The 20733-nt window shown below is 43.5% G+C and overlaps 1 protein-coding gene across 8 annotated transcripts in view; it reads left to right on the forward strand.

Moving 5' to 3' along the window:
* Positions 1–20733, forward strand: part of LOC129831957 (neural cell adhesion molecule 1-like) — a 100330-nt gene that overhangs the window by 55673 nt on the left and 23924 nt on the right. For 5 of the 8 annotated variants that reach the window (XM_055895620.1, XM_055895621.1, XM_055895624.1 and 2 more), the window contains exons 2-8: positions 11548–11622; positions 11984–12193; positions 12987–13130; positions 13597–13734; positions 13902–14019; positions 14805–14965; positions 15261–15403. In XM_055895620.1, coding sequence (XP_055751595.1) covers positions 11548–11622; positions 11984–12193; positions 12987–13130; positions 13597–13734; positions 13902–14019; positions 14805–14965; positions 15261–15403 — 989 coding nt within the window. Of the gene's footprint in view, positions 1–11547; positions 11623–11983; positions 12194–12986; positions 13131–13596; positions 13735–13901; positions 14020–14804; positions 14966–15260; positions 15404–17962; positions 17987–20733 lie in introns of all 8 variants that reach the window. The other 3 variants (XM_055895619.1, XM_055895622.1, XM_055895623.1) reach the window with 1 other exon arrangement.

Below are 20733 nucleotides of genomic sequence, written 5' to 3' on the forward strand. Positions count from 1 at the left end.
TGACATGCAGATCATTATGCAGTGTTTCTCCCTTACTGGCACAATGACATGCAGATCATTATGCAGTGTTTTCTTCTTACTGCCACAATGACATGCAGATCATTATGCAGTGTTTTCTTCTTACTGCCACAATGACATGCAGATCATTATGCAGTGTTTCTTCTTACTGGCACAATGACATGCAGATCATTATGCAGTGTTTCCCCCTTACTGGCACAATGACATGCACATCATTATGCCGTGTTTACCCCTTACTGCCACAATGACATGCAGATCATTATGCAGTGTTTACCCCTTACTGCCACAATGACATGCAGATCATTGTCCAGTGTTTTCCCCTTACTGCCACAATGACATGCATATCATTATGCAGTGTTTCTCCTTACTGCCACAATGACATGCAGATCATTATGCAGTGTTTCCCCCTTACTGGCACAATGACATGCAGCTCATTATGCAGTGTTTTCTTCTTACTGCCACAATGACATGCAGATCATTATCCAGTGTTTTTCCCTTACTGCCACAATGACATGCAGACCATTATGCAGTATTTTCTTCTTACTGCCACAATGCCATGCAGATCATTATGCAGTGTTTCCCCCTTACTGTCACAATGACATGCAGATCATTATCCAGTGTTTCCCCCTTACTGCCACAATGACATGCAGATCATTATCCAGTGTTTTCCCCCTTACTGCCACAATGACATGCAGATCATTATGCAGTGTTTCTCCTTCCTGCCACAATGACATGCAGATCATTATGCAGTGTGTTCTCCTTACTGCCACAATGACATGCAGATCATTATGCAGTGTTTTCTTCTTACTGCCACAATGACATGCAGATCATTATCCAGTGTTTTCCCCTTACTGCCACAATGACATGCAGATCATTTTGCAGTGTTTCCCCCTTACTTCCACAATGACATGCAGATCATTATGCATGTACTGTATATTCCTTACTCCCATTCCTCCAGTCAAATTACAGGTAGGCTTTTACAAATATGAACAAATCAGCTATTCTCTGCAGTATTCTATTGTCCACTGAATAATGTGAAGTTACATTCAATGTGAATTTCAGCGAAAGGTTGTTTAGTAGCACATGCGCAGAACTATTAGAAAACGGGGCGAACAGGACGCTAGGCCGCTGATCCACCTCCCTTCGTGGTATCTCTATACAACTCGGTATCCGGATATTTGGCCTGGTATCGTATCATTAGTAAAATGTTGGTATCGTGACAGCACTAGTGCTATGTGGAGAGAAAATTATTTGGGACTCTCATTATTCTGTCGTCGCCGTGTGTTTGCCATGTAGTCCATGCAGCAGGAGATGAAAAGTGTTGTTACGGATGAATAATCTTATAACAGTTGCTTTTAGTAGATTAATAATGTTGAGGCGGAGTGCTATCATGCTGTTTCCATGTTGGCAGTTTGGACAAGTTTCTCTGCTCCACTCCAGTGGTCTTTCCTTACAGTATTGAAAGGGAGGGAAGCTGTTAATGGATTATTGAGCATACACATAACCATTGGCAGTATCCATAACCAAACTATACACTGCCCAGTTGTGAAGGGGATGAATTTCTTGCAAGTGGACTTTTTGTTTTTGTTTATATCACATAGAGTTATTGTATCACACTGTAGGCTGACAGGCATCATTGATTTCTTGGAGCAAAAAAAAACTAACACATTTTTACAAGCTCCAGTGGTTACCTTCTTTAGCTTAAAGTCTGCTGTGCTGTTGATCATTGCTGCTGGGCTGACCTTATTTCTATACAAAAACAATGCTAGCAAAACAGAGAGGAGATATGCTTGTCTGGGCCATTCATAATGGGACTCACTGGCACTGCTGGAGCAGTCCATCTCTCTCTCTCTCTCTCTCTCTCTCTCTCTCTCTCTCTCTCTCTCTCTCTCTCTCTCTCTGTCTCTGTCTCTGTCTCTGTCTCTGTCTCTCTCTCTCTGTCTCTGTCTTTGTCTCTGTCTCTGTCTCTCTCTCTCTCTCTCTCTCTGTCTCTCTCTCTCTCTGTCTCTGTGTCTCTCTCTCTCTCTCTCTCTCTGTCTCTCTCTGTCTCTGTCTCTGTCTCTGTCTCTGTCGCTCTCTCTGTCTCTCTCTCTCTCTCTGTCTCTCTCTCTCTGTCTCTCTCTCTCTCTCTCTGTCTCTCTCTGTCTCTCTCTCTCTCTCTCTCTCTCTCTCTCTCTCTCTCTCTCTCTGTCTCTCTGTCTCTCTCTCTCTCTCTCTGTCTCTCTCTCTGTCTCTGTCTCTCTCTCTCTCTCTGTCTCTGTCTCTGTCTCTGTCTCTGTCTCTCTCTCTCTCTCTCTCTGTCTCTATCTCTGTCTCTCTCTCTCTCTCTCTCTCTCTCTCTCTGTCTCTCTGTCTCTCTCTCTGTCTCTCTGTCTCTCTCTCTGTCTCTCTCTCTGTCTCTCTCTCTATGTCTCTCTCTCTCTCTCTCTCTCTCTCTCTCTCTGTCTCTCTGTCTCTCTCTCTGTCTCTCTGTCTCTCTCTCTGTCTCTCTCTCTGTCTCTCTCTCTATGTCTCTCTCTCTTCTCTCTCTTCTCTCTCTTCTCTCTCTTCTCTCTCTTCTCTCTCTCTCTCTCTCTCTCTCTCTCTCTCTCTCTCTCTCTCTCTCTTCTCTCTCTCTCTTCTCTCTCTCTCTCTCTCTCTGTGTTTGTGAGATAACATTTATCTACTGGCCACTGTGCTCAGTCAGGGATTGACTGTATACTGTATATATTTGGATCTTGTCTTAAAGCCCCCTATCTACTGTAAACTATAAATTGCTCTCCTCTTTCAATCTTACATTGGTTTCAAGTTCCCATGGTCAGAGCAGGCGTTATGATAACTTACAGTATCTAGAGCCTATCTTTTCTCATGTATTAGAGGCTGATCCCATCTCTCTCATAAATCTGATTCTTCCCTTGTAGGGTGCCTCAGCAAATTGACTCCCCATAATCGAGTCTACTGCAGCCTAGACAGCCTGACAGCCAGATCCTTAATATCAACCATCTGGTAATAATACCCTCCGCAATTAGGCTTATTTACATTTCAAAAGCAAGCTAATCTTGCATGCACAAATGGATAACCTCCATGATACCTAGCTACCGTTGTTTTTGTTTTGATGGGACATTCCGTGCTATGTGCTTATACTGGATGACAGAGTGAGATAACCTAATCTTACTGAACATCTGTAGCTAATACTCTGCTGGTCATATGAAGCTCAGATGTTTGCACACAGAGAAACAGTATGTATCACAAGGGCAAGGATTACATGTCTCACTCTCCATCAGAAACCAACCGGACATGCATATTTAATCTACTGCTTGGTACTTGAGGTTAGTTTTGCTTGGTTTATGACGTTTTTGCCTGCCCTATATTGGAAATTACTACTTCCAGAACTCACTATTCTTGGCGGTGGAGACCCCATTATAGCCATGTATCTTCCATATGGCCTGGCCCAGACAGAGGCTCCTCAGAGAAAACTAGCTAATCCAGGAGCCCTTTTGATAGGTCAGGGCTGAGTCCCAAATGGCAGCCTATTCCCTATATAGTGCACTACTGTTGAACAGGGCCCATAGGGAATAGGGGGCTATTTGGGATGCAGACAAGGTATCATATTGGCCCTCTCACCAGGCTCCTCACAGCATCACTCGGGATAACCAGACAAAAGGCTGGTGAATGAGACAATAGCTGCCTGGCCTCGGAGGGCTGTCTTCTCCAGTCAGAAGTGGGTGGTGCTGATGGTGTGTGGGAGAAAGCTGAACGTATGAATCTATCCTGTGAAGTGTAATGGAGACAGACATTTGTTATGAGTATACTTTCTGGTGTGATGCTGTTTACTTCCAAACAGCTCTATGTAAATTTGATTTAGATCAAATCAAATGTATTTATATAGTCCTTCTTACATCAGCTGATATCTCAAAGTGCTGTACAGAAACCCAGCCTAAAACCAGAAACAGCAAGCAATGCAGGTGTAGAAGCACGGTGGCTAGGAAAAACTCCCTAGAAAGGCCAAAACCTAGGGAGAAACCTAGAGAGGAACCAGGCTATGAAGGGTGGCCAGTCCTCTTCTGGCTGTGCCGGGTGGAGATTATAACAGAACATGGCTAAGATGTTCAAATGTTCATAAATGACCAGCATGGTCAAATAATAGTAATCACAGTGAACAGGTCAGGGTTCCATAGCCGCAGGCAGAACAGTTGAAACTGGAGCAGCAGCACGGCCAGGTGGACTGGGGACAACAAGGAGTCATCATGCCAGGTAGTCCTGAGGCATGGTCCTAGGGCTCAGGTCCTCCGAGAGAGAGAAAGAGAGAATTAGAGAGAGCATACTTAAATTCACACAGGACACCGGATAAGACAGGAGAAATACTCCAGATATAACAGACTGACACTAGCCCCCCGACACATAAACTACTGCAGCATAAATACTGGAGGCTGAGACAGGAGGGGTTAGGAGACACTGTGGCCCCATCCGATGATACCCCTGGACAGGGCCAAACAGGCAGGATATAACCCCACCCACTTTGCCCAAGCACAGCCCCCACACCACTAGAGGGATATCTTCAAACACCAACTTACCATCCTGAGACAAGGCCGAGTATAGCCCACAAAGATCTCCGCCACGGCACAACCCAAGGGGGGGCGCCAACCCAGACAGGAAGACCACATCAGTGACTCAACCCACTCAAGTGGCGCACCCCTCCTAGGGACGGCATGGAAGAGCACCAGTAAGCCAGTGACTCAGCCCCTGTAATAGGGTTAGAGGCAGAGAATCCCAGTGGAGAGAGGGGAACCGGCAGGCTCCAGTGCCTTTCTGTTCACCTTCACACTCCTGGGATAGACTACACTCAATCATATGACCTACTGAAGAGATGAGTTTTCAATAAAGACTTAAAGGTTGAGACCGAGTCTGCATCTCTCACATGGGTAGGCAGACCATTCCATAAAAATGGAGCTCTATAGGAGAAAGCCCTGCCTCTAGCTGTTTGCTTAGAAATTCTAGGGACAATTAGGAGGCCTGCGTCTTGTGACCGTAGCGTGCGTGTAGGTATGTATGGCAGGACCAAATCGGAAAGATAGGTAGGAGCAAGCCCATGTAATGCTTTGTAGGTTAGCAGTAAAACCTTGAAATCAGCCCTTGCCTTAACAGGAAGCCAGTGTAGGGAGGCTAGCACTGGAGTAATATGATCAAATTGTTTGGTTCTAGTCAGGATTCTAGCAGCCGTATTTAGCACTAACTGAAGTGAATTTAGTGTTTTATCCTGGTAGCCGGAAAGTAGAGCATTGCAGTAGTCTAACCTAGAAGTAACAAAAGCATGGATACATTTTTATGCATCGTTTTTGGACAGAAATTGTCAGATTTTTGCAATGTTACGTAGATGGAAAAAAGTTGTCCTTGAAACAGTCTTGATATGTTCGTCAAAAGAGAGATCGGGGTCCAGAGTAACGCCGAGGTCCTTCACAGTTTTATTTGAGACGACTGTACAACCATCCAGGTTAATTGTCAGATTCAACAGAAGATCTCTTTGTTTCTTGGGACCTAGAACAAGCATCTCTGTTTTGTCCGAGTTTAAAAGTAGCACGTCTGCAGCCATCCACTTCCTTATGTCTGAAACACAGGCTTCTAGCGAGGGCAATTTTGGGGCTTCACCTTGTTTCATTGAAATGTACATCCGGTGTCATCCGCATAGCAGTGAAAGTTAACATTATGTTTTCGAATGACATCCCCAAGAGGTAAAATATATAGTGAAAACAAGTGGTCCTAAAACGGAACGTTGAGGAACACCGAAATGTACAGTTGATTTGTCAGAGGACAAACCATTCACAGAGACAAACTGATATCTTTCCGACAGATAAGATCTAGACCAGGCCAGAACTTGTCCGTGTAGACCAATTTGGGTTTCCAATCTCTCCAAAAGAATGTGGTGATCGATGGTATCAAAGGCAGCACTAAGGTCTAGGAGCACGAGGACAGATGCAGAGCCTCGGTCTGACGCCAATAAAAGGTAATTTACCACCTTCACAAGTGCAGTCTCAGTGTTATGATGGGGTCTAAAACCAGACTGAAGCATTTCGTATACATTGTCTTCAGGAAGGCAGTGAGTTGCTGCGCAATAGCTTTTTCAAATGTTTTTGAGAGGAATGGGGGATTCGATATAGGCCGATAGTTCTTTATATTTTCCAGGTCAAGGTTTGGCTTTTTCAAGAGAGGCTTTATTACTGCTACTTTTAGTGAGTTTGGTACACATCCGGTGGATAGAGAGCTGTTTATTATGTTCAACATAGGAAGGCCAAGCACAGGAAGCAGCTCTTTAAGTAGTTTAGTTGGAATAGGGTCCAGTATGCAGCTTGAAGGTTTAGAGGCCATGATTATTTTCATCATTGTGTCAAGAGATATAGTACTAAAACACTTGAGTGTCTCCCTTGATCCTAGGTCCTGGCAGAGTTGTGCAGACTCAGGACAACTGAGCTTTGGAGGAATACGCAGATTTAAAGAGGAGACCGTAATTTGCTTTCTAATGGTAATGATCTTTTCGTCAAAGAAGTTCATGAATTTATTACTGCTGATGTGAAAGCCATCCTCTCTTGGGGAATGTTGCTTTTTAGTTAGCTCTGCGACAGTATCAAAAATAAATTGTCATAAGGTGAATGCACCAATTTGTAAGTCGCTCTGGATAAGAGCGTCTGCTAAATGACTTAAATGTAATGTAAATGTTATTGGCCTGACTGAAACATTGCTTAAGCCTGATGAATTTACTGTGTTAAATGAGGCCTCACCTCCTGGTTACACTAGGGTCAATATCCCCAGCGCATCCCGCAAAGGCGGAGGTGTTGCTAACATTTACGGTAGCAAATTTCAATTTACAAAAAAAAAAACTGAAGTTTTAGTCTTTCGAGCTTCTAGTCATGAAATCTATGCAGCCTACTCAATCACTTTTTATAGCTACTGTTTACAGGCCTCCTGGGCCATATACAGCGTTCCCCACTGAGTTCCCTGAATTCATATCGGACCTTGTAGTCATAGCAGATAATATTCACATTTTTGGTGACTTTAATATTCACATGGAAAAGTCCACAGACTTTTTTTTGGTCCACAGACCAAAAGGCTTTCGGAGCCATCATCGACTCAGTGGGTTTTGTCCAAGGTCTCCGGACCTACTCAGTGCCACAGTCATACTCTGGACCTAGTTTTGTCCCATGGAATAATGTTTTTCCTCAATATCCTGGACTATCGGACCACCATTTTATTACGTTTGCAATCGTAACAAATAATCTGCTCAGACCCCAACCAAGGAGCATCAAAAGTTGTGCTATAAATTCTCAGACAACCCAAAGATTCCTTGATGCCCTTCCAGACTCCCTCTTTTTACACAAGGACGTCAGAGGACAAAAATCAGTTAACCACCTAACTGAGGGACTCAATTTAACCTTACGCAATACCCTAGATGCAGTTGCACCCCTAAAAACTAAAAACATTTGTCATAAGAAACTAGCTCCCTGGTATACAGAAAATACCCGAGCTCTGAAGCAAGCTTCCAGAAAATTGGAACGGAAATGGCGCCACTTCAAACTGGAAGTCTTCCGACTAGCTTGGAAAGACAGGACTGTGCAGTACCAAGCGGCCTCACTGCTGCTCGATCATCCTATTTTTCCAACTTAATTGAGGAAAATAAGAACAATCCTGTCACGCCCTGACCATAGAGAGCCCTTGGTTCTCTATGGTGTAGTAGGTCAGGGCGTGACTAGGGGGTGCTCTAGCTCAATATTTCTATGTTGGTGTTTTGTGTGGTTCCCAATTAGAGGCAGCTGGTAATCGTTGCCTCTAATTGGGGATCATATTTAGGTAGCCATTTTTCCCACCTGTGTTTGTGGGATATTATTTGTGTTTGTGCTTGTAGCACCACTGAGGTTACGTATTATGATCAGTGATTAGTTCATTGACTATAACTGCCTTGGAAGTGAGGGATCTAACATTAAGTAGCCCTATTTTGAGATGTGAGGTATCACAATCTCTTTCAATAATGACAGGAATGGAGGAGGTCTTTATTCCAGTGAGATTGCTAAGGCGAACACCACTATGTTTAGTTTTGCCCAACCCAGGTCGAGGCACAGACACGGTCTCAATGGGGATAGCTGAGCTGACTACACTGACTGTGCTATTGGCAGACTCCACTAAGCTGGCAGGCTGGCTAACAGCCTGCTGCCTGGCCTGCACCCTATTTCATTGTGGAGCTAGGGGAGATAGAGCCCTATCTATGTTCGTAGATAAGATGAGAGCACCCCTCCAGCTAGGATGGAGTCCGTCACTCCTCAACAGGCCAGGCTTGGTCCTGTTTGTGGGTGAGTCCCAGAAAGAGGGCCAATTATCTACAAATTCTATCTTTTGGGAGGGGCAGAAAACAGTTTTCAACCAGCGATTCAGTTGTGAGACTCTGCTGTAGAGCTCATCACTCCCCCTGACTGGGAGGGGGCCAGAGACAATTACTCGATGCCGACACATCTTTCTACTTGATTTACACGCTGAAGCTATGTTGCGCTTGGTGACCTCTGACTTTTTCATCCTAACATCGTTGGTGCCGACGTGGATAACAATAACCCTGTACTCTCTACACTCACCAGTTTTAGCTTTAGCCAGCACCATCTTCAGATTAGCCTTAACGTCGGTAGCCCTGCCCCCTAGTAAACAGTGTATGATCGCTGGATGATTCGTTTTAAGTCTAATACTGCGGGTAATGGAGTCGCCAATGACTAGAGTTTTCAATTTGTCAGAGCTAATGGTGGGAGGCTTCGGCGTCTCAGACCCCGTAACGGGAGGAGTAGAGACCAGAGAAGGCTCGGACTCTGATTCGCTGCTTAACTTTTACTGCCTCTGAAACCCGGATCCGGGATCCCCCCCCACCCCCCTCACACTGATTAGCATCGCTAGCATAGCGTCACATTTAAATAGTAGCATCTAAATATCATTAAATCACAAGTCCAAGACACCTAATGAAAGATACAGATCTTGTGAATCAAGTCACCATTTCAGATTTTTAAAATGTTTTACAGGGAAGACAAAATATGTAAATCTATTAGCTAACCATGTTAGCAAAAGACACCCTTTTTTGATATGAAGTTGATTGGCACAAGGTTCTTCCAAGGCTAGGCTACACAGTTTGTGTAACCAGTTGGCTTTTATGCCGCTCGTTGTCTTAACGATTCCAGGATACTTTGTGATAACTAGCCCAATCTGATGATGTATGGTTCTTCGCTATCTGGAGGTCTATAAATCTGATATCAGAGCTGAGTTGACAGTGTTACAAATTAGAAGTGCCATTTCCAGAATGTTATTTCTCTGGGTTGATGAATTTGGCTTATATGGTTGGTAGATAACATCTCACATCAATCACCTCTGATGCAATCAGATATTTTATAGGAAATGTCCAACAAATACAGATTGATATCCAGGCTGTATCACATCCGGTCGTGATTGGGAGTCCCATAGGGCGGCGCACAATTGGCCCAGCGTCGTCCAGATTTGGCCGGGGTAGGCCGTTATTGTAAATAATAATTTGTTCTTAACTGACTTGCTTAGTTAAATAAAGGTACAAAATTATAAAATATGCTGCAGTCCTTCAGTAAGGGGTTTGCCCACTCTTCTCAGCACATTACTATCACTAGGGAGATGGTTAATCTGTATTCCCTTGTCTTTAAAGCCTTGTTTACACTACAGGCCTTAATGCTCAAATCAGTTTTGTTTTTCAAATCTGTTCTGGTATTCTGACTGTTCAAACAGCAAGTTACAAGTGACTGAATCGGATTTATGTGTTCAGACTGACATGGCTACGCTAGTTGACATAGTAGTGGCGAGTTTGTGTGCACTCAGAAGTTGTAGTGTAGCATCTAGCAAGCTAAGGTGACAACAATGCCTGCCATGGAAGTCTCCCTGTTGCTTTGAATGTTCAAAATCGTAGTGTAAGAACATTTTTAAAGCCTCAAACGATAAGATGATCCAACTTTCAAAACGAGTCGGTTTTGGCTAGCCACAGCAGTCAACTAGCTAACTAGGTAGCTGTTTAGCCTGCTAGCACATTCCCTCATTGTTTGTAAACAATTAACAAGCTAGTTAGCTACCACATGTTCTTGTCAAACTGTCAACAGTGTAGTTTCAAAGCAACAAGATATACCAAATAACAGTCTAGATATCACTTAAGGGCAGATAAATCAGATATGACCGTTCAGACACAGGTCACATGGCCAGGAATCTGATTTATATCTGATTTCAAACCTAGGAAGGTGGTTTGAAATGTGGTTTGAAACATCTGATTCCATGTGCTTTTTGCCTGTTTAGACTGCAGGAAAAATATGAGATTCTAATAGGATATGCAAAGAAAAGGGATTTGAGTCACTTCAAACTACCTGTGTGAACAAGCCTTTACTCTGCAGGTGTCAGCCAAGTGCATAGTCTTACTGTGGTCTTACCATTCAATAAAATAAAGTCTCAATCGATCTGCCAGAGGTGCTTCTCTGAGGCCTGAGCCATGGCTTGGAATAGATTTCTGTGTTGTGATTGAAACGATTGATTTTTTTTCTCCGCCTTGGCTGCTCCACTGTCAATAAGAGCAGTAGAACCTGACCTACCTACCTGCATGCTGAGATGTAGGCTACTGTATCACCTCAGGCATGGACAAAGTACTTTCTCTCTGCAGCCAGTTCTCTCTTTGCTGTGTTTTGTTTACCATTTCATATGTTTTCTACTGGTTCATCCGAGCATGGTGTACAGTAGGATGTTGCTGCTGTAGAGGCGTCCAGGCCAGCGTCCCAAATGCCACCCTATTCCCTATATAGTGCACTACTTTTGACCAGAGCTACGAGCCCTGGTCAAAAGGTGCTATCTAGAACCTAAAAGGGTTCTTCGGGTGTTCCCATAGGAGAACCCTTTTTGGTTACAGGTAGAACCCTTTTCGTTTCCATTTAGAGAACCCTTTCCGCAGAGTGTTCTAAATGGAACCTAAAAGGGTTGAATCTGGAACCAAAAATGGTTATTCTATGAGGACAACCTGTCACGATCGCTGTCGTCGTGGAAATGACCGGACCAAGGTGCAGCATGGTGAGCGTACATTTCTTTTATTGATAAATGTCGCCAACAAAACAAAGAACAAGGAAACGGCCGTGAAGCTTACTTAGGCAATAATGCCGCTAACAAAGACAACTACCCACAAATACCAAAAGGAAAAAAGGCTGCCTAAGTATGATTCTCAATCAGAGACAACGATAGACAGCTGTCCCTGATTGAGAACCATACCCGGCCAAAACATAGAAACAAAGAACATAGAGTTTCCCACCCGAGTCACACCCTGACCAACCAAACATAGAGAATAAAAAGATCTCTACGGTCAGGGCGTGTCACAACCGAAGAACCCTTTTGGAACCCTTTTTCTAAGAATCTAGTGCTCTATATAGGGAATAGGGTGCCATTTGGAACTTACCCCAGGTGAACCAGAGAAGTAGCCTATGTTCATGTGATTGCAGTAATAAAGCCTCTTCTCAGTTTGTTCTCTTGTTCTCTTCTCAGTTTGTCTGGAAGTGGAGATCACACCCACCCAGGGAGAGATCAGTGTCGGAGAGTCCAAGTTCTTTCTGTGTGAAAGTAAGCTTGCCCCTCTATCATTATTCTGTAGTAGACTACTGTCTCTTTGGAATTGTTTGGATCCCATTGTGCAGTACTGATTATACACTGTGACCTTTTGTGTCCTGTCCTGATATGCTGTGTGTAGACCACAGTTGTCAGGCCACTAGACAGGAACAACGTAGCTGTAACCTTCTCTAGGATAAGAGAGTACTCTTTCCTAATAAGGTGTATAGGTTGTTTCCTAGGTTGATAGCCTTCTTTTTGGCTCTTTATTTGTCTCGTTTAGAGATTCAACATTGTGATAGCTAAATGTTTAATCGTAATGATTCTAGTTAGATACAAAAACAAACACATGTAACCGTCTCTTGTCTCTGTGCAGTTGTTGGGGTAGCAAAGGAGATTGACTGGTATTCGCCGAGCGGGGAGAAGATAGAGCCCAACAAACCAGAGATCACCGTAACCCGAAACGACGAGTCCTCGTCCACCCTCACACTCTACAAGGCCGGGGTAGACAGCGCTGGAACCTACAAGTGTCTGGCCACCAACGGAGACCAGTCAGCAGAAGCCACCGTCAACGTCAAGTTCTACCGTAAGCTGCTTCTCCTTCTTTATTCTCTAGGGAAGTGTCCAAAAGGGCAACCTAATCCCTCCCTATAAGGTTCACTACTTTTGACAAGTGCCTATTCCCTATATAGTGCACTACTTTTGACCAGAGTCCCATTGGCCCTGGTCTAAAGTAGTGTACTATTTAGGGAATAGGGTGCCATTTGGTACACAGGCTCGATGTCCTTTTCAAAACCAGTGTGTGTTTGCATTATGACATAGTATAAAACTCAGGGGGATGTCCTGGTCACAGAGCGTTAAATTGTTATATTAAGAACCCTAAGCTGAAATGTTCTTAACCTTCAGTATAGTTATGAAGGAAATGCTCTAACTTTATATTGAGGGCTTGAGGGAAAAATATCTTTATTTTCTGTTTTTCCGCTGGAGATGGATTTTTCATCAGTTCAATAAACCCCTCCAAAGCCCATTAAGACAAGGCCTAATGTCTGTTGTGCATGTCTTCTGACTAATGGTTTCTATAGCTAAACACTGCCAAGCATCAGCAGTCCATCATATAAACCCTTTATGGTTTCCCAGTAGGCACAACATGCTAATGTGTTTAGAATAAAGGCAGTTAAGAGGCTGAGGTGTAGGGGAAAACAGTTAAATGAACCCATTGCTACGTCTCAAATAGCACCCTCTTCTCTATGAGGTGCACCCTATGAGCCCTGGTCAAAACTAGTACACCATGTAGGGAATAGGGTGCCATTTGAGACACAGGCATTATGTTCTTCATGGTTTTAAATGGTTGACTAACATTCTTGTATTTTGTCTTGTAGAAAGGATCATCTTCAAGAATGCCCCCTCCCCCCAAGAGTTCAATGAAGGGGACAACGCCAACATCATCTGTGACGTCATCAGCTCCCCTCCCCCCACCATCATCTGGAAACACAAAGGAGCTAAGATTCAGATGGAGAAGGATGGTGAGATAGATGCCATTTAGCCTGGAGTAGGGTTGCACAATTCTAGTAACTTTCCCCAAATGCCCATGTTTTCCAGATATCCCATTTGAAGGAATCAGGATTTCCTGCTTTGTGGAAAACCTGAATTTCGGTAAAGTTATCAGAATTGTGTAATGCTAAAGGGTTCCTACATTTTTGCTCTTTCCTTTCCCCCCCCCCCCCCCTCTTTCACTGTCAGCCTTGTCACCCGTTGTTACTCAACCATGTCAGAAAAGTCCCTATCCAGCTGTCAGACAGTGTTCCATTTGAGCAATTCTTTGACAAATATTATAACTGGTGGGTATGAAACTGTTTAAACACTTTAATTAAAGAATTTACATAGAAAGTGAGATTTTGTGTTAAGGGGTCTCCGTCTGAAAGCCCTTTCTATCCCTCATTCAGAATACTTATACATTACAATTGAATTCTGATTTAATCCTTCTCTCAGTCCGCTTTAAGATCCTGCCCAACAACCACCTGCAGATCCGAGGCATCAAGAAGACAGACGAGGGGTCGTACACCTGTGAGGGCCGCCTCATGGCCCGGGGAGAGATTGACCTCAAGATCATTAGGGTCATCGTCAACGGTCAGCCCACTTCTTCTTCCCGCTCTATTCCCTTGTCACTTTATTCATGATTTTGACACCATTTTGTGGTGTTAAGTCATCTATCAACATCCTAGACAGCAGATGACTGTGGGCTGGATTTCAGCTGTAATAACTTGGTCTCAGGTGTGTTAATGTCCCTCCCTCAGTGCTCCCTACCATCCGGGTGTGGCAGTCGGAGGTGAATGCCACAGCAGGCGTGGGCCAGTCTGCCATGTTGACCTGTGCAGCTGATGGATACCCAGAGCCCATGGTGACCTGGGCACGGTAAGACTGGAGCACATACTCTCTCTCACGCGCACACGCACACACTCAAGGCTGGTAGACTGATATACCACTAACCAGTGTTTTGCAGATGTCCATCTGACCATGGAATTCATAGGCTACCAACACCAATGCGAGTGATGCGAGTCCCCTGCCCTTGGTTTTCTGTTGGCAGTGTAGTGTGTTGCTCTCACCTTCTTAGAAGAGTTAGAGCTGTTCCCCTTGTTGCTAGGTGAGGGAAAGGACTGGTGTGAACTCCATGTGACACTTGTCTTTGGGGTTGAGTCTTAGGTAAAGGGGGAAGAGCTATTTTAACTCAGCAGTCAAGGTGAAAGCTTTGCCCTCAATCTCAAAATCTCTCTCTCCCGCTCAAGGTCCAAGAGGCCACAATGTAATTATCTGTGGTCAAACCTTGAGCCTAGGGGTCATTGTCAGTGCCAATAAATAAATAGCTCTCTGGTATAGACTATAGAGATCATGATTGAAGACTGGATTAAAAATATTCAATGTCATTCAATCGGAAATAGCGATTCAATGTCACACTGACACATTATTTTGATAAACAATGAATTGAGATCATTTGAATTAAGTCTGTTTGACCTACTTCACAGAGGGAAACATACTTGTTTGGAAGTTATTTATTTATTAGATAAAAATTCTCATCAAGCGTAGTTAGCAGCAGACTTATTTTAGTTGTGTCGTCAAATCCGATTCTCTTCGTTTCACAAAAGCTGATTGTAATCAGAATAATCAGTGTGTGTGTGTGTGTTTCCCTTTCTCTCCCCCAGGGCCAGTGTTCTTCTGGAGTCAGGAGACAAGTACAGCTTTAATGAGGACGGTTCAGAGATGACCATCATGGAGGTGGCCAAACTGGATGAGGGAGAGTACACCTGCATCGCTAAGAACAAGGCTGGGGAGAGCGAACAGGAAGTCAGCCTTAGAGTGTTTGGTGAGGGACTCCTCTCACTTGGTGCTGACAGATGATTGACTATGTGGCGGGTTTGTGATGGTTAATCATGGTTTGTCTATATTTATTCACAGTGGGAGGATTTTAACATTGGATTATTTTGGGGGTTATGTTGTGATTATAACTCTAGGTATTAAGTACTATCATCAGATCTGGCAGGTGATTGATGTCACTATGGGATTGCATACTGTGAATGTAGCTATACTGTAGGGTCATACAGGTGAGTGTCACTGCAGGTTGGTTATAATGGCTTTGTGTGTGTCTGCCTTTGCTACAGTGAAACCTAAGATCACCTTCCTGCTGAACCAGAGCACGTCTGAGATGGAGGAGCAGGTGACTCTGACCTGTGAGGCGTCAGGGGACCCCACCCCCACCATCAACTGGAGCTTTGGCCTGCGCCCCTTCACTGAGGGAGAGCAGGTACAGTAGCGGCAGCCCACACAGAGAAGCGAGCCTGGGGCTGTGTCCCCACTGCAAAGGGACACTCAGGGGATGTGTTTCACTTAAACATGGCAAGGCTCCCTTAGCCAGGTTCATCTCTGCTAATTAAGTATTGCGCCAGAGCAGCAGCTAGCTAATAGAAGTTAATTTTACTACCTAGTAGCTACCTAGTTACCATCTAACCTTAGACCTATGTCCCTATAGCAGCTTAGACCATGTCCCTACTCCCTATAGCAGCTTAGACCTATGTCCCTATAGCAGCTTAGACCTATGTCCCTATAGCAGCTTAGACCTATGTCCCTATACATGTAGCAGCTTAGAACTATGTCCCTATAGCAGCTTAGACCTATGTCCCTATAGCAGTTTAGACCTATGTCCCTATAGCAGTTTAGACCTATGTCCCTATAGCAGTTTAGACCTATGTCCCTATAGCAGCTTAGACCTATGTCCCTATAGCAGCTTAGACCTATGTCCCTATACATGTAGCAGCTTAGAACTATGTCCCTATAGCAGCTTAGACCTATGTCCCTATACATGTAGCAGCTTAGACCTATGTCCCTATAGCAGCTTAGACCTATGTCCCTATACATGTAGCAGCTTAGAACTATGTCCCTATAGCAGTTTAGACCTATGTCCCTATAGCAGTTTAGACCTATGTCCCTATAGCAGTTTAGACCTATGTCCCTATAGCAGCCTCTGTTAGTCCCCTGCAGATTGCTACATACAGTCATCTATGGATCTTATATTTTCATACAATGCCACATTGTCCATATACGGTGCCTTCGGGAAGTATTCAGACCCTTTGACTTTTCCCACATTTTGTTAATTTACAGCCTTATTCTAAAATGTATTACATGTTTCTCTCATCAATCTACACAAAATATCCCATAATAACAAAGCAAAAACATATTTTTAGAAATGTTTGCTAATTTATAGAAAAAAACGGAAATATTACCTTTACATAAGTATTCAGATCTTTTACTCAGTACTTTGTTGAAGCACCTTTGGCAGCGATTACAGCCTCGAGTCTTCTTGGGTATGACGCTACAAGCTTGGCACACCTGTATTTAGGGAGTTTCTCCCATTCTTTGCAGATCCTCTCAAGCTCTGTCAGTTTGGATGGCGAGCGTCGCTGCACAGCTATTTTCAGGTCTCTCCACAGCTATTTTCAGGTCTCTCCAGAGATGTTCAATCAGGTTTAAGTCTGGGCTCTGGCTGGGCCACTCAAGGACATTCAGAGACTTGTCCCAAGCCACTCCTGCGTTGTCTTGGCTGTGTGCTTAGGGTCGTTATCCTGTTGGAAGGTGAACCTTCGCCCCAGTCTGAGGTCCTGAGAGCTCTGGAGCAGGTTTTCATCAAGGATCTCTCTGTACTTTGCTCCGTTCATCTTTGCCTCGATCCTGACTAGTCTCCGAGTCCCTGCCGCTGAAAAACATCCCCACAGCATGATTCTGCCACCACCATGCTTCACCATAGGAATGGAGTCAGGTTTCCTCCAGAAGTGACGCTTGGCTTTCAGGCCAAAAAGTTCAATATTGGTTTCATCAGACCAGAGAATCTTGTTTCTCATGGTCTGCGAGGCTTTAGGTGCCTTTTGTCAAACTCCAAGCGGGCTGTCATGTGCCTTTTACTGAGAAGTAGCTTCCATCTGGCCACTCTACCATAAAGGTCTGATTGGTGGAGTGCTGCAGAGATGGTTGTCCTTCTGGAATGTTCTCCCATCTCCACAGAAGAACTCTAGAGCTCTGTCAGAGTGACCATTGGGTTCTTGGTCACCTCCCTGACCAAGGCCCTTCTTCCCAGATTGCTCAGTTTGGCCGGGCAGCCAGCTCTAGGAAGAGTCTTGGTGGTTCCAAACTTCTTCCTTTTAAGAATGATGGAGGCCACTGTGTTCTTGGGGACCTTTAATGCTACAGAAATGTTTTGGTACCCTTTCCCAGATCTGTGCATTGACACAATCCTGTCTCTGCGCTCTGCGGACAATTCCTTCGACCTCATGGTTTGGTTTTTGCTTTGACATGCACTGTCAATTGTGGGACCTTATATAGACAGGTGTGTGCCTTTACAAATGATGTCCAATCAATTGAATGTACCACAGGTGGACTCCAATCAAGTTGTAGAAACATCTCAAGGATGGTCAATGAAAACAGGATGCACCTGAGCTTAATTTCGATTCTTATAGCAAAGGGTCTGAATACTTATGCAAATAAGTTATTTCTATTTAAAACAAATCTAAAAAACTGTTTTTGCTTTGTCATTATGTGTGTAGATTGCTGAGGATCCTTTAAAAACATTTTTTTTAGGATAAGGCTGTAACTTAACAAAATGTGGAAAAAGTCAAGGGGTCTGAATACTTTCCGAAGGCACTGTAGCTACTTCCCTGTAGTACCAATGATCTCATCTAGTCCAATAGACAGGTAATGGGTGGGGCCATTTAATCAGAGACACGCTGTAGGTACCTGTACAGGATAGGAGGAGTGTGGATAGGCGGAGCCCACGGAAAGGTCCGTTTACTTCGCTACATTCTCTCCCCTGCAGGCACATCTAAACAGGATCTATCAGGTATGAAATCAGCGTGGCACAGAAATGGAACAAAATCAATTGATAGAACAAATTGCGTATGGGGTATGAGATTCGACAAAAACCCTGATAGGATCAAATAAGTATTTTTATCGAATTTTCTTGTCTGCTCTTCAGTCAATATTCCTTGAAAATCCTCAAGCTATGATCTTATCAGGGTTTATGAAATCGATTCAAAAATGGCATGTTTTCCAAATATAGCCTGACTTTTGAGTTGCACTGGTCCTTACATAAGAGAGTGGTTCTGGGTGTTTAAACTTTGGGGGTTTCCTCTGCCTTATCTACTGAGGTCAGAAGAGAAAACGGTTACCGTAATGACCTTAAAAAGAGAACCTCCTCATTTCTGTGTTGCCATTCCCGGTCCGATCATCTCCGTCTCTATAGAGAGGGGCAGCTCCGTGCCATACTGCTGCTCAGTCTGTGTCCCTCTCTGTACTCTCATGTAGACGATCTGTCTCATTGCATATCTGTCATCAATCATTCTGTCAAGGTTGAAGCCAAAAGCAAAATGCCTGAGTTTGCACCTGTGTTGTACCGGTATAGCCATCTCTCTATGGTGGGGGGTGAAGAAATGATTAGCAGCCTGCATTGAATTATCATTAGGAACATATTTAAAAACAGGAGCATGAAGGTGTGGCCTTCACAGCTGTGGCCTGGCACTGTGGGTCTCGTTGGCAATGATCCGGAGGGAATGTCTTCTTTACTAGCAAGAAGCCAGGATAGTGTGATTTGGAAAATGGCTGCTAATTGTTTTTGAACCTGGCTGTCCCTCATCTCTGCCATGCTAGCAACACATATCATAGCGGCTGTGGTTCAAATGGGTTGGGAGACAGGTGAAAGGGTGAGCTAATGAACAACTCTCACATGAAATATGTGCCACAGTCATCTATCTATCCAGCTATTATGGTGAATTGTTCATATAGGCCTATTATTTTAATCAGTGTTGTTGTATTTGCTTATTGGCTATCAGCATGACAATTGTGTTTTTGTTTTTCTTATGTGGAATTGGTGTTGAGGGATATTTGTGAGAATCGTGTCTGTGTTACTAGTGTGTGTGCATGTGCATGCTGTGGTGTGCTATTCACTAGTGTGTCATGCTACATATATCTTTGCCACCTCTCAGTGCTTTAACGTTCCTTTACATTGCAGTCTGCTGACTGTTGTACTCATAGACATGGTGTAAAGAGGTGCTGGATTACCATTATCCCTGTTGACAGGGTGTTAAAGTTCATTATTCCCTCATGTAGCTTCCACACGTCCACTCGAGTCTGACTGTTATCTTAGGTAATGTATGTAATGACTAATAACTATAGCCTAAGAGGCTTTACTTTATAAAGGATATGTTTTCTTTTTTATTCTACACAGCATATTCTCTCCTTACACATTTACGATAGTGATGGCAGACAAATGAACATTGTCACATTTGTATATCTACATAGTAGAGGTCGACCGATTAATCGGAATGGCCGATTAATTATGGCCGATTTCAAGTTTTCATAACAATCGGAAATCGGTCTTTTTAACTAGTCCAACGCTCTAACCACCTGCGTTACTTTGCACTCCACGAGGAGCCTGCCTGTTACGTGAATACAGAAATAAGCTAGCCAACATTAAACTTATCTTATAAAAAACAATCAATCAATCATAATCACTAGTTAACTACACATGATTGATGATATTACTAGTTTATCTAGCGTGACCTGCGTTGCATATAATCGATGCTGTGCGCATTCACGAAAAAGGACTGTTGTTGCTCCAACGTGTACCTAACTATAAACATCAATGCCTTTCTTAAAATCAATACACAAGTATATATTTTTAAACCTGCATATTTAGTTAATATTGCTAACATGAATTTCTTTTAACTAGGAAAACTGTGTCACTTCTCTTGCAACAGAGTCAGGGTATATGCAGCAGTTTGGGCCGCCTGGCTCGTTGCGAACTGTGTGAAGACGATTTCTTCCTAACAAAGACAGCCAACTTCGCCAAACAGGGGATGATTTAACAAAAGCGCATTTGCGGAAAAAAAGCACAATCGTTGCACGACTGTACCTAACCATAAACATCAATGCCTTTCTTAAAATCAATACACAGAAGTATATATTTTTAAACCTGCATATTTAGCTAAAAAAAATCCAGGTTAGCAGGCAATATTAACCAGGTGAAATTGTGTCACTTTTCTTGCGTTCATTGCACGCAGAGTCAGGGTATATGCAACAGTTTGGGCCGCCTGGCTCGTTGCGAACTAATTTGCCAGAATTTTACGTAATTATGACATAACATTGAAGGTTGTGCAATGTAACAGGAATATTTAGACTTATGGATGCCACCCGTTAGATAAAATACGGAACGGTTCCGTATTTCACTGAAAGAATAAACGTTTTGTTTTCGAGATGATAGTTTCCGGATTCGAACATATTAATAACCTAAGGCTCGTATTTCTGTGTGTTATTATGTTATAATTAAGTCTGTGATTTGATAGAGCAGTCTGACTGAGCGATGGTAGGCACCAGCAGGCTCGTAAGCATTCATTCAAACAGCACTTTCGTGTGTTTTGCCAGCAGCTCTTCGCAATGCTTCAAGCATAGTCAAAGGTATATGAAATACAAAATGTATAGAGAGAAATAGTCCTATAATTCCTATAATAACTACAACCTAAAACTTCTTACCTAGGAATATTGAAGACTCGTGTTAAAAGGAACCACCAGCTTTCATATGTTCTCATGTTC

This window comes from Salvelinus fontinalis, chromosome 33 (genome assembly GCF_029448725.1).
Source record: "Salvelinus fontinalis isolate EN_2023a chromosome 33, ASM2944872v1, whole genome shotgun sequence".
Lineage (NCBI taxonomy): Eukaryota > Metazoa > Chordata > Actinopteri > Salmoniformes > Salmonidae > Salvelinus > Salvelinus fontinalis.